This window comes from Neoarius graeffei, chromosome 15 (genome assembly GCF_027579695.1).
Source record: "Neoarius graeffei isolate fNeoGra1 chromosome 15, fNeoGra1.pri, whole genome shotgun sequence".
NCBI lineage: Eukaryota > Metazoa > Chordata > Actinopteri > Siluriformes > Ariidae > Neoarius > Neoarius graeffei.
In genome coordinates, this window is record NC_083583.1 from 6,067,760 (window position 1) to 6,082,680 (window position 14,921).

The window sequence follows — 14,921 nt, forward strand, 5'->3', positions numbered from 1 at the left end:
GAAAAACCGGTTCCAGGCTAGCACCAACTCTCTGCTGGGCCAGAGGAAAGAACCGCTTACGTCAGCGGGGGGGCGAAGTTGTTAAGACCAACAACAATAACAAGACCGTGAAAGATCGCCATTTTTAAGCGACGAGAAGCAGCAGCTGTACAAATGTGAAGTAATTTATTATTGTTGTTGCCGCTGCTGCTTCTTCCGTGTTGTTTTTGCTTTGATATTTGCGCCAAGGTTTATGCAAACGTAGCGACGTAACTGACGTATACAGCGACGTAATGACGTATGCAGCGATGTAATGACGTGGCTCCGCTTAGCCCCGCGAGCTATGGAAAAGCAAACTGGTTCTCAGCTGGCTCGCAAGTTGAACGAGTTGTGAGCCATCACCAGCACTGGCCCTGAACCAGCCCTGGAACTGATTTGGTGGAAAAGGGGTAAAAGTTGTCGGGCTTTATGAAGCGAGCCCCACATATGACGCTGTGGTCTGTTGCATGTTGCAGTTTTTCCGGGTGTCTTGCACGAAGCGCTCCCATTTCTCTCATATTGTCTGGTCTTTTGGGAAACGATGAGTACTAATCCCATCATGATTGGTGTTGCTACACCCTCCTACGATACATCTGTTAACCATTTTAATAATTACGCGATAACGTTGAAGAAATTTGCAGAAAACCACCAGGTCGTTTTCTCATAAACAAACCAGCGCTGGCGTAGGATTCAGAAGGAGGCGTCCCGCACGCGACGTCACGAAAATCAATGTTTGCCGGGAAATCCAAATGCCAAGTTTTTTCAGAGGCGGACCAATTCACCTCAAATGGCTTGACTTCAACTGAATTTTTCTGGTATTGCACAAAATGTGACAGATATTTGACCAAAGTTTAACATAAAATAAGAGAATTATATTGATCTTGCGCCTAAATATACCCAAGATGTGCACTTTAAACTTATTTTTTTTCACCACGGCTACGAGACGAATGTCATGAACAGGTACAGAAATGTTTAAGCTCCTCATGTCAGGACCATTCCCTCTACCCCCTGAATAAATTGTTCTGGTTTGTTTATATGCAGAAGCGTCGACACCGAACGGACCAGGTCCCCACGTGGCTACTGAGGAACCCACAAACAGGGCGGAGGACGAGGAGGGCAGCGAGGACGAGTGGGAGCAGGTGGGACCCAGGAACAAAACCTCCATCACCCGGCAAGCAGATTTCATCCGCACCCCCATCACCGACATATTCGGAGGGCACATCAGGTAGGAAGTGATCACGGCTTGGTGTCTTCCCCGTCACTCCTTAATTTGGATAATATTTCATTCTACAACCCTGATTCCAAAAAAGTTGGGACAAAGAACAAATTGTAAATAAAAACGGAATGCAATGATGTGGAAGTTTCAAAATTCCATATTTTATTCAGAATAGAACATAGATGACATATCAAATGTTTAAACTGAGAAAATGTATCATTTAAAGAGAAAAATTAGGTGATTTTAAATTTCATGACAACAACACATCTCAAAAAAGTTGGGACAAGGCCATGTTTACCACTGTGAGACATCCCCTTTTCTCTTTACAACAGTCTGTAAACGTCTGGGGACTGAGGAGACAAGTTGCTCAAGTTTAGGGATAGGAATGTTAACCCATTCTTGTCTAATGTAGGATTCTAGTTGCTCAGCTGTCTTAGGTCTTTTTTGTCGCATCTTCCGTTTTATGATGCGCCAAATGTTTTCTATGGGTGAAAGATCTGGACTGCAGGCTGGCCAGTTCAGTACCCGGACCCTTCTTCTACGCAGCCATGATGCTGTAATTGATGCAGTATGTGGTTTGGCATTGTCATGTTGGAAAATGCAAGGTCTTCCCTGAAAGAGACGTCGTCTGGATGGGAGCATATGTTGCTCTAGAACCTGGATATACCTTTCAGCATTGATGGTGTCTTTCCAGATGTGTAAGCTGCCCATGCCACACGCACTAATGCAACCCCATACTATCAGAGATGCAGGCTTCTGAACTGAGCGCTGATAACAACTCGGGTCGTCCTTCTCCTCTTTAGTCCGAATGATACGGCGTCCCTGATTTCCATAAAGAACTTCAAATTTTGATTCGTCTGACCACAGAACAGTTTTCCACTTTGCCACAGTCCATTTTAAATGAGCCTTGGCCCAGAGAAGACGTCTGCGCTTCTGGATCATGTTTAGATACGGCTTCTTCTTTGAACTATAGAGTTTTAGCTGGCAACGGCGGATGGCACGGTGAATTGCGTTCACAGATAATGTTCTCTGGAAATATTCCTGAGCCCATTTTGTGATTTCCAATACAGAAGCATGCCTGTATGTGATGCAGTGCCGTCTAAGGGCCCGAAGATCACGGGCAGCCAGTACGGTTTCCCGGCCTTGACCCTTACGCACAGAGATTCTTCCAGATTCTCTGAATCTTTTGATGATATTATGCACTGTAGATGATGATGATATGTTCAAACTCTTTGCAATTTTACACTGTCGAACTCCTTTCTGATATTGCGCCACTATTTGTCGGCGCAGAATTAGGGGGATTGGTGATCCTCTTCCCATCTTTACTTCTGAGAGCCGCTGCCACTCCAAGATGCTCTTTTTATACCCAGTCATGTTAATGACCTATTGCCAATTGACCTAATGAGTTGCAATTTGGTCCTCCAGCTGTTCCTTTTTTGTACCTTTAACTTTTCCAGCCTCTTATTGCCCCTGTCCCAACTTTTTTAAGATGTGTTGCTGTCATGAAATTTCAAATGAGCCAATATTTGGCATGAAATTTCAAAATGTCTCACTTTCGACATTTGATATGTTGTCTATGTTCTATTGTGAATACAATATCAGTTTTTGAGATTTGTAAATTATTGCATTCTGTTTTTATTTACAATTTGTACTTTGTCCCAACTTTTTTGGAGGCGGGGTTGTATTTCAAAACAAACTTGAATGTTTCCGATTCCTTTGATTTGAAACGTGGCTTTACTAAATATTTTGGCTCAATCAAAGGACTTTATAACATTGCAATGATGTCCCAGTTCTGCAAAAATGAGTAAGACTGTGTGTATAAAAAGGTCATTTTTGTCTACTGAGCAAATAGTGGACCACCGTCATGTTGTACCCCGTATAGTGAGTGCTATGGTGAAGAGATTTTGGATTTTGCACAGGGCTAAATGATCATGCGAAGAAGTCTGCCTCTTTAAAGGAATTTACACACCTCTGTCTGTTTAATATCAATTTATCACAGAGCACTTCTCTGAGACGTGCCTATCGTTACTATTAATTCTTATTAATATTCATAAGTGGAAAAAGCAGAACAGTGGGTCAGGTTTGTAATTTGTTTGCACACGTCCCAGAGCTTTTTTGGGCTCCTATCATCCAGCCCTAGTGTTGATGTTTTCCACTTAGGAATTTATTGAGTCACATTTCTAAGCTTGTTAGGAAGTTACAGTAACCTGGAACAGAAAGGGTTAAGGGCCTTGCTCAAGGTTGTCGGTGTTGGGACTTGAACCCATGACCTTCAGATCAGTAACTCTGAGCCACCACTGCTCAGTTAAAGTCAGATGCACTTCCCTCGGACCCCGACACAGTCTTCTCCTTCACATGTGGTCAATCCCCACCCAGACAGGTCTCTTCTGTTACACTCGCCTTCCTCCGATGTGTAGCATCGCTGTCACTGAAGGCCAGTTTTGTTGTCTTGAGTTCCCAGCTCAATGTTTATGCCTTCATTGGGATTCAAACTCGCGATCTCTGGATGATGTAGCGGACGATTTTCTGTTGCACTACGAGGATGTCTGTTAACCTATGAATTTCGATAACCAAAAGCAGGGCTCGAAATTAACTTTTTTTCTTTGTGTCCCCCAGTGGTCCCGAATTCTGTGTTGTATTGTCCCGAATGGAAGCAATAGTGTCCCCATTTTTTTTCCTCTCTGAAATAACCAGTGGTTAATATTATCATATGAAGTTACTATTATATTTGTAACTATATGATTTTGAACCCTTTATATCATTTTTACAATAAGTCACAAAACACAAGTGACACATGTCCAATACATCATCTACTTCAAAATTACAGTTATTGCATTTTCAGTTTATTAAACTTTGGCGATCTCACTGTATGAATAGATACCCGTTTATTTAAAGGGGCCAACTAGCTCATTCAGAAAATGTTTCAACTCCCTACATCTGCAGTACACTTTAGCTGAAAATAAGACCCCTTTTATGTTTGTTTCATCTACTTATACCTTGAATATCTGTTGGCACTTATAAGGCCAACTTATCATTTTCACCATGACCGTTATCCATTTTTATGTAATATACCTGTTGCCCCATTCAGAGATGTTTTGAAAGCCATCAGCCATACCATCAATGGATGAAATGCACACCCATGTTGCAAGCAGTACAATAGAAGGTTTGACCCAAAAAACGAAATATTTTAATCCAGTCTACAGTGTAAAATAAAGGAAAAACGCCATCCAGTCCTATCGAGGTACCACCTCAAAATGATTGGATACTGACACGTCAATCAGACTGCAGCCCGTCCCTTCTGTGTGTTTGTGTGTGTGAGAGCGAGCAGTGTGTCACACAGAGCGCAGGATTCTCTCAGTGCGCTCCTTCCAAACAACGGGGATTTACACGAAAACGGAAGGAGATATTCACAAAATTCTTTCACAGTGAGCGCCACAAGGCTCTCCTGAACACACGGATGTAATTTTTTTTTGTCTGTAGTGTAAAAAATGAGGTCACTAGAGCGAGTTAAAAACGAGTGACTTTTCTGCCACGATTATAATGGGAGTCTATGAGGCTGCGCGGCTGTGCTCTCGTTACTTTCAGGCTTCTCATTCAAAAACAGTAAATCCTATCGCTCAGGTAGACACATTGTGTGAATCAGGACAAGTGTGGCTACTACTTTTGAGAAAATTGTGTGTGTGGAGTGAAAATTGGGGCTGAAAACACAGTTTAAATGAGAAAGTTTGAGCTATTTTTCCAAGCTCTCTACACTCTAACTTAACGAGCTCCACTGGTGTGTAACGCAATAGACACCCATTATAAAGCCGGAATTTCTCAGGCTTTATAAGGGGGAGGAGGGGTGGAGACGCGGGGGGTGGGAGTGTTTCTTTTCAAAATATGGCTTGCGGGAACCGTTATTCCAAAATCTTGTACTGCACCTTTAATGTAGAACTTTTTTTCTAGATCCATTTTTTTCCATTGGCCCGGGATTGTCCCAGATATGATAATTTTGTGTCCCGATGACGTTTTTTATGGTCCCCGGGACATCGGGACACCGTTAGTTTCGAGCGCTGACCAAAAGGAAACCAGTGAGAGGGTGGAGGTCTGGTCTCCAGGACAAGCACAAGATGACATCATGTCTGCCCTCTGGTCCAGCACACATCCATTCTGGCTTTTTTTTTCTCCTCCCTTTCCTTTCTTTTCTCTTCTAGAACTGTCTTGCAAACAGTGTTAGCACCGATAGTGTTTTCTGTCTGAATAAAGACCGTTGTGGCCAAACTGTGACTTTTTCCTAGCCTAGTAAACTAGACCCACCCGCCTAGCGGCCAAAAATATTTTTGCCTAGCGAGTGGGTCTAGCCTCGCACCAGATCAACAAAACACCCCGGGCATCAAATCGTGCCCGCCAATCACAACGCAAGGTTTTTGTTTGGATTCTTTGGGCGGGCTTTTGCAGGAGTGACGACAAAGCTGCGCGACGCTGGAGAAAGCACAGCAGGAAAGATGGCTACGGCTAGTGAACAGCGCGCGTTTGACTCCGCTTTGGAATCAGTTTTAGAAGAATTAGACTTGGAGTTTTCGTTGAAACATGAGCAGGAAGAGGCTCTCCGCTCATTCCTTTTCAAGAAGGACGTTTTCGCCGTTTTGCCGACCGGCTATGGCAAAAGTCTGATCTACCAGCTGGCTCCGCTCATAGCCAAAAGGATGGGCTAGTTTGTGCAGTACGAAGAATTAATAAAAAGCTTTGAAACATTACTTTTTGATTGTTTCTTATTTTCCTGTTATTTTAAATTTAAGGGAAATTATTTCACCAAACACCACTAAATAAAAACTCATAGTTTAAGCAAACCCTTGAAAAACACTTGAAAAAAAAGTGTATGTTAAGTATGTGGTACAGACTCCAAACTTGTGGTCATTATCTCCAAACTTCTTAATATCTAGAACCTGTTTATTAATTAATACGCATTTTGAAAAATTTTTTATTTCAAGGCCTCCCCCACTGCTTTCTGTCGCTCTGACTACGTCACAGTCACTGTTGCGCTGATTGGCCTATACGCACAGAGACAGTTTGAAAGACAGCGGGTTGTTCCTCCCACCCCCTTCGGAAATGTCTCCGAGCGAGGCCAGACTAAATATTCACATTTAGTCTGGCTTGCCAGGCTAACTTTTTTTTTCCTGTTTCCTGTGAGTACTGCAGTGTATCTTTGGCTGTTACCCTAATTGCAGCACGCTTACTGTTGATTTTAATGTCAGTGCTAAAAGTTCTTGTCTAGAAGTTCAGCACTTCTTGTACCCGACTTCTGCACTTGTACGTCGCTCTGGATAAGAGCATCTGCTAAATGCCTGGAATGTACTGCAACTAGAAAATCAAGTTTTATGTATTACGATGCATCGAAGAATCCAAATTTGAGCTTATTTCTGGCATGAAATCCTGTTCCAGTGCGTCCAGGCTTGTAGCGATATATCATGATGCAAATTTATAACGATTCAGATTGATGAAATAAAAAATGAACCGTGATCATCATCAGCACAATCCCTCGATTCTTTTCCGAGCTGGAATCGCATTGTTATAGACAGCAGACGGCATGAGAAGTACAACAGGGTGAATGATGTGATGCTGGCAGACATAACACGGCTCTAATACCATGAGAAAACACAAAGGGATCAGATCTAAAATGTGAAAGAGCTGTTGTGCGATTGTGTACAAATAGATTTAACAAAAAATCAGAGCGCTGTCTTTTTTTTTTACAGACTGCTGTAGGATAAAGAAAAGAGAAGCAAATGGAGGCAGCACAAATGTTTATTCGGAAAAGGAATATATTTGTTATTGACTTCGTTTTTAATAAAAGAAATATTTTAGTTAATAGGAGGTTTTGTCAAACTTTACAAACGTGGGTAAATAATTATTGTTGGTTATTAAGAAAATGAAACAAGATGTATATAAAGCTGTACTGCTTTTCAGATTTTTCAAGTGTAGGTCATAAAAAGAATTTTCCCAACATCCAGTTATTTTTGTTTAGTGACCGAAAGCTACTGAATTCGAATCACAGACTTCCAATTTTATTAGTTATTTATTTTTTTAAATAGAACAATTAATGAATTGATCTCCACGTGTCCCTAAATTCTCCGCTATTTTTTTCCTGCTTCACAATGACCCAATTCAAGATACTACATCATGCATCACATGCTGGGCTTCCCCCGTTCACGCAAGGCATTGTGGGATACAAATCCCCTCAAATTAAATAACTTCCCAGCCACAGAATGGCCCGATATTTTGTGAGATATTACAGAAATAAACATATAAATCACACTGACCACATTTCAGACGGAACTAAATTTCAGATTTTATGAAATCGAAAGGCCGTCTCGCTTTAAATATGACAGGTGGCGCCACCGTCTTGACAACTTTTATACATAACGTGGGGAACATTCTATACGAGTTTGATCAAAATCTGATCACTCCTGTAGGAGGAGTAGCAATTTTCGTCAAATTGCACGTCACCCTTGTGTAGCTGCATCCATGGCAGGTGGCGCCACCTGGTGAACAATTTTTGTTGGAATATGTCTTTAGAGTCTTCTGGGTGAGTTTATGTCCCAGCAGTTTACGATGACGAGTCACCCAAAAATTTCAGATGCCCATAAGATCATAAATATGACACATGGCGCCACCATCTTGACACTTTTTATGCACACCCACCTGGGGAACATTGTATGCGAGTTTGATCGAAATCCGATCACTCCTGTAGGAGGAGTAGCGATTTTTGTAAATTGCGAACAGACGATGGACGGACAACGCATGATCGCATTAGCTCATCCGGCCTGGCCTACGGCAAGTTCTACACGTATCTCATTATCCTCTATTAATTTGCTTCACCATGACCCAATTCAAGATACTACATCATGCATCACGTGGTGGGCTTTCCCCATTGTGGGATACAAATTTGAAACAGGAGAGAAAAATGGAGGACGTGTGTGGGTGTGCGAATGAAACGTGAAAGAGTGACTACAGTAACGGAAAGAAAGCGAGAAGAAAAGACGTTATGTTATATACGAAGGAAAGGAAACGCAGGACCAAACTGATAAATATGGGCGCTCAGCGAGCACCTCGGTGTGATCAGCTGTTCGTTTAGCGACAGAATGATGGAACTGTCAGTGCACGCTCAAAGGGAAACCTGTAGATGGCAGTAATGCAACACTGTGGATGCCAGCTGCCGTAAAACCCAAAAGAAGAAGGTAAACCTGCGCATGCGCACACGGACTTCCTCTGTCTGCTTGACTGCGCCAAGCGAGCGATTTCATGCACATTATTTGCTTTAATCCCCTCAAATTAAATAACTTCCCAGCCACAGAATGGCCTGATATTTTTGAGATATTACAGAAATAAACGTATCACAATCACCACATTTCAGACGGAAATAAATTTAACAAAGAATGTTTAAGTTGATGAAATGGGGGACAATAAATATGCTTTTTTTTTTTGGTAATAAATAATCTCTTCGACTGGTTACATGCCTAAATGCATCATTTAAACACGTGAGAGATGATGGTGTACACATTTCAACTTTCTGCTCTTTTCCATGATCGTATTTTTCCTCCTGGTGTGTTTGGAATGGGTTAAAGCCGAGCTCAGTGTTTAACTGTGTGTGTGTGTGTGTAGTAGGATCTGACTGTGCACGGCCTGGCTGCTTCTCCAGCTGTGCTTATGAAAAGCAGAACGCGTTTTGTCTGAGCCAAAAGACTTGCATGAACCTCGTCTGACATCGTGTGTGAGGTTACAGCTTGGCATCGTTCATGACTAAATTTGGAGACAAATTGCCAGAAGAGTTGATGTTTGGGTAACTGGGTTACAAACTGAATTCATTATAAAAGGTCACCCTTAACGCCTTTGACCGTCTTAATGTTTTTGCCTAGTTTTCATATTCCTGGAAAAATAATCCCTTTTTTTCCCCCCCTAATTTCATCAAGCCAGTTTCACGTGGTTTGACCTCTTCAGGGAAATGTTTTTGAGCATTTGCAAAAAAGAGTTTTCAAGTCTCTTCTCGAGGCCCTGCATGAAATTAACCACCTTTTTATAGACGTATTAATTACTGGATCCATTTCTAATGCTCTCGCCACAGAAGTTCAGGTGTGGAATGTGATGTGAAACAATTTTGTTGCAGAAGTGTCGCCTCGGCACCTTTTTAAAACGAACAAAAAAGAATAAAATAGCCAACTTGTGTGAACTGTTATTTCACCAAAGCATTGTTTCTCTCTAACAATTTTTTTTTTCCTTTCAGTATTAGATAGGGCTGCACGATTATGGAAAAAATGATAATCACGATTATCTTGATCAAAATTGTAATCACGATTATTCTTGATGTTAGGGAAATCACTTAAATTTTATTTCACTATATTCAAACAAATAATATGAACAGCTTTCAGTGCAGAATGAAATTTAAAAGAGAAATTCTGATTTCCAAATGACCAAATAAATGAAATTTATCCAAGAAATTACCAAAGGATGAAGGAACTGAAAACTCAATTGCAACAATTACATAGCATTATACTGAGGCCTACAAATTTTTAGCTAGAAAGACCAGCCTATCAGCATGCTCTGGCTTTAAACATGAGCGAAGGCAGGTCACAGCATTGCCTCCAGCGCTAAATAGTCTGTTGTTCCGACATAGTTAGCTTTTCTCTCTCACCTCAATCTGTTACCTACTCTCACGCTATCACCCCTTGAAGAAGATACCGCTGCACTGAAGCTCTGCGCACTTGCCCAGTGTTGCCAGATGCTGCTGACGTTTTCCAGCCCAAAATATGTTCAAAATCCGCCAAAATGCACTTAAAACCGCCCAATCTGGCAACACTGCACTTGGCTTGCTTGCTTATTTAGGCGGAGTAATGAAACCTTACATGCGTCGGTTCGCCCCTTAATGGTTTGGCGGAGTATTGGTCAAAAAGTGCTTGATCAGATATTGAGGTATTTCACCTGACGTCACAGGGTCACGTGACGCCCCGGTGTCCACCATTTTGGACGGCAAGCTAGCTAATGTCAACAACAGTAGCTAGTATGTTACTGTAGCAATATTTACGTTCAGTCATTTGGATGACTGTTAAAACCTTTCAGTCTCAAGTTTTTCCTTTACTGGATTTACTAGTTTACTGAGCGAGCGCGCGATGGCTCCCGGCTCGGCCGGAGAGCGCGCGATGGCTCCCGGCTCGGCCGGAGAGCGCGCGATGGCTCCCGGCTCGGCCGGAGAGCGCGCGATGGCTCCCGGCTCGGCCGGAGAGCGCGCGATGGCTCCCGGCTCGGCCGGAGAGCGCGCGATGGCTCCCGGCTCGGCCGGAGAGCGCGCGATGGCTCCCGGCTCGGCCGGAGAGCGCGCGATGGCTCCCGGCTCGGCCGGAGAGCGCGCGATGGCTCCCGGCTCGGCCGGAGAGCGCGCGATGGCTCCCGGCTCGGCCGGAGAGCGCGCGATGGCTCCCGGCTCGGCCGGAGAGCGCGCGATGGCTCAGTAAACTAGTAAATCCAGTAAAGGAAAAACTTGAGACTGAAAGGTTTTAACAGTCATCCAAATGACTGAACGTAAATATTGCTACAGTAACATACTAGCTACGATGTTGTTGACATTAACTAGTGCTAACAGCTAGCTGCTAGTACACTGCTACAACACAGACACCGACCCTAATAATACAGTTCTTGGTCATTGCCTGGTAACAGCAAATTTATAACGGGCCATGTCTCAACAGACTAAGAAGTTATTTCAGTGCCATTTAATAACATTTTGTTTATCCTGAGGACCGAAAGTAAATGAAAATGTGAACAAACCTTAGCTGTAATAAGATGGCGACCACCGGCTCCAGGGACGACCCGCTGATGTAGGCATGTTACCCAGCCCGACACAAAATATTTGTAGGCATCCAAACTCTTATACGCTTTCAGATCAATACCTGTGTATGGCGATGGGTTTTTAACGCCATAGGTATACAGATCATGTGGGCCGAAGTCAGGTAAAGACGAGGGCTTCGTGTACTTCCGTACGTCAGTGAACAATCCTGGTGGAAGCAGGTAAACGTCGTTCTCTAAGCCTGCTGACCTCAATTTTTGCAAATACCTCTCCCTCTGCTCGCCCTGTAAATGCCCTACGTCGCTGGATAGTGAAGGTGTTTTCTGCATCTCGCTCCTTTTTCTTTTATGTTTTTCGTTTGTCGCCTTCCTCGCATTCAAACTGATTCGAGCCGTGACGTCCAAAATGGCAGCATCACATGACTTGGTCACGTGAGTGAAATACCTCAATACAGCAGAGCTTGCATTTTAAATGGAAATAAATCGCGATTTTCATTTAATTTAATCGTGGCAGCCAGAATCGCGATTTTCGATTAAATTCGATTAATTGTGCAGCCCTAGTATTAGGTCTCCATTCCCTCTCCGTCACAAAGCTCTTATTTATTTTTCTCAGTAATAAATGATGAAATAAAGATTGGTGTAATTTATGTGATGAGGTGGTTCGTACACGTTATTTTTCAGTGAATAAAAAACGCAAATCTCCTTGTATCCGCTCACTTTTTTTTTTTTTCTCTTCCCCCCTCCTTTCCACGCTCTCTCACACACCAACATTGCATCCTACATATGCTTGTGACGTGTGAACCTTTTGAGGACCCTGAGGACATTTGAGGCTGGTCTACTGACCGTCCTGAGGGTTAGAACAAAACACAATGAAGCAGCGCTTTGTTATCCTGCAGCACAAACCTGGAATCACCTCCCAGATGACGAGCCGAGCCCCGACTCTGACCAATTTTTTAGCTAAAACTAAAAATGTTTTTTTTTTTTTACCTTGCCTATTCCACCCTGTAATGATGACTAATTGATCTTTTTATTTTTTTTAAATCAATTTTAAATAATTTAAAATCTTTTATTCTTGCACTTCTTGTCTTCACGTTTGCTATTTTTAATGAATTTTAAATTGTAAATAACTTTGGAAATCATTTTTACTTTTTATCCCCCGCTGGCCGAAAGGCCCGAAGGGGGATTATGTCGTGGCGACGTCCGTTCGTCCCGGGAAGGGTGCTCACCTTCTGAAATCAACTTCTCTATCAATTTTTGGAGGGATTTCACAAAACTTGGCAGGATTCTTTATCATGTCGGTAATACGCATATTGTAATCTCATTCAATTCAGTCGCGTTGTACCAAAGTTACAGCCCTTGATTACCAAAATTATACTTTGACAATTTCATGAAGTGTTTTCCTTCTGAAATAAACTCCTCACAATTTTTGGAGGAATTTCTCGAAGCTTGGTAAGAGGTATTGGTATACTGTATATCGGTAATGTGCATATTGTTATTTTGTTCAATTCGGTCGCATTTTCCCAGAGTTCCAGCCCTTAATTAACAACCTTGTACTTTTACAATTTCATGAAGGTGTGTTCGCCTTCTGACATCAACTCCTCTCACTATTTTTGGACGAATTTCTCGAAGCTTGGTAAAAGGCCTTGTTATATGACGGTAATACGCAGATTGCGATTTAATTTGGTTTGTGAAAATTTTCCCAGAGTTTTGACTCTTGATTAAATAACTTGTACTTTGACAGTTTCATGAGGGTGTACGTTCTTCTGAAATCAACTCCTCTCACAATTTGTGGAGGAATTTCACCAAACTTGGCAAAAGGCTTTGTTATATGACGGTTATACGCAGATTGAAATTTCGTTTAATTTGGGCAAATTTTCCCAGAGTTATGCCCTTGATTATTAACAAACTTGTACTTTGGCAATTTCATCAAAGTGTGCTTGTTTTCTGAAATCAACTTCCCTCACGATTTTTATCCCCCGCTGGCCGAAAGGCCCGAAGGAGGATTATGTCATGGCGATGTCTGTCCGTCCGTCCCGGGAAGGGTACTCGCCTTCTGAACTCAACTCCTCTCAGTTTTTCACAAAACTTGACAGGATTCATTGTTGTATGTCAGTAATACGCATATTGCAATTTCATTCAATTCAGTCACGTTGTACCAGAGTTATGGCCGAGTTGCCAGCGGGGGATATTGTGCTCTCAGAGCGCTCTTGTTACTCTTTTATTGTAAATCCGTACCCTTTAACATGTTCTCTGTTTTTATTGCTCTGTAATGCACTTTGAGTTGCCTTAGTGTATGAAATGTGCTATACAAATAAAGCTGCCTTGCCTACATGTTTTGTTTTTATCTCTTGTCCATTAACTTGTGACTTGATTTGGGCAGGAATTTAAAAAAAAAAAAGTTTTTCTGTGCCTTGAGGATGATTTGAAGCGGTTTTCTACTTTGAAAGTTTTTTAAAAGCCACCACATGCCTGTGGGGTTACATGTAGAACGTGCGCTGGTGTTTTGAAGGAGAGAAAAAAAATTTCAAAGTGTGAAAGCATCCTAAATCTAGAACGAGCGTCCTGGATGTTGAGTTGTATAAATGACCATTTCTGGCTTTTAAATCCAACAGATGACAATCTGTTTTGTCCTCCTGTCCAAGCAGAGCATGTCGACGCCAACCAGAGACAGCTCATGGATAATGTGTTACTCTGGCAAACGCGGAACAGCTGTCGTGAAAAGTTGGGTGCGTTCTTGTGTTCGTCTACATGATTTTGTATTTGTGTGTGTAGATCGGTGGTGTACCAGCAGAGCTCGAAAGAGTCGGCTACGCTCCAGCCGTTCTTCACCCTGCAGCTGGACATCCAATCGGAGAAGATCCGCACAGTGCAGGAGGCTCTGGAGACCATGGTGGCTCGCGAGTCTGTCCAGGGCTACACCACGAAAACCAAGCAGGAGGTGGGTTACCACAGTGCTGTCGAATTCTCAAATCTGATTGGTGTTGATTTTTAATTTGCATTACGGTTTCTATAGTAGCAGCTCACAAGGATGTGGACAGCGGACTTTGCGTTATTAATAAACAGCTTCAAAATGCGTGTAATTATTGGTATGAAGTCATGTGTCCGTGTCTCCCCCCAAGCAAGTTGAAGTTTCACAAAAGTTTATGGAAGGAGGCTCCAGTGTCAACTTCAAGGAGGGGGGTAGTGAAGGAACGACTGTTTATAGCCATTCTAACCGAAACGCCGACAAGAATGAACTTCTCATGGACATTCCACAGCTTTAGATGCAACTGTAAATGGATAAAAAGTATGTGGTGGTGTTTGAAAGGTTTGCTGTTGTTAGTTGGAACAAATCACTTCAGGATATGTTACTGGTAGGCAAATCAGGCCATCCTTAAAAAAAATCCGTTTCCTGTCCACCGGGTGAGCAAAAAAATTTTCAGTCAAGAGGGAGGGATTTATTTTTTTTTATTTTTTATTTTTATATATATGGATGGATAAGAAATCGCGATGCTGTTTGCTTTTTCTTTCAGTACTTTTTTATTACAAAAGCAGACACATTTAATAAAATGACAGTTTAATCAACTGAAACTTGTACAAAACCTTTAAGTTAGCATTTTAAATGCTGACTGCAACATTTGCAAAACTTTTACAAAGGTACTTAAAATGTCCGACACACGGACTTTTTGTAGTTTTAAATCGAGCGTTAGGCCGAGTTCGGATGAAATTACACTATTAAAATGATCACTGAATGATTTGTTTTTCTGAATCTTTACTATTTTGTTGTTCGCTAGAATACCATTTTGCGATTTCACACTTAAGCAAATGTTTGAAAACTCCGGATCTCCTTCCTTCATGGTGGCTGCCATTTTTTTGTGCCGCACGGCGCATGCGCAGA

At 42.2% G+C, this 14,921-nt stretch overlaps 1 protein-coding gene across 2 annotated transcripts in view; it reads left to right on the plus strand.

Moving 5' to 3' along the window:
• The window catches only part of usp10 (ubiquitin specific peptidase 10), a 98,648-nt gene that overhangs the window by 63,372 nt on the left and 20,355 nt on the right, over window positions 1-14,921 (plus strand). For both annotated transcript variants that reach the window (XM_060940806.1, XM_060940807.1), the window contains 2 exons: window positions 1,060-1,243; window positions 13,817-13,982. In XM_060940806.1, the coding sequence (XP_060796789.1) occupies window positions 1,060-1,243; window positions 13,817-13,982 (350 nt within the window). The remainder of the gene's footprint in view (window positions 1-1,059; window positions 1,244-13,816; window positions 13,983-14,921) is intronic.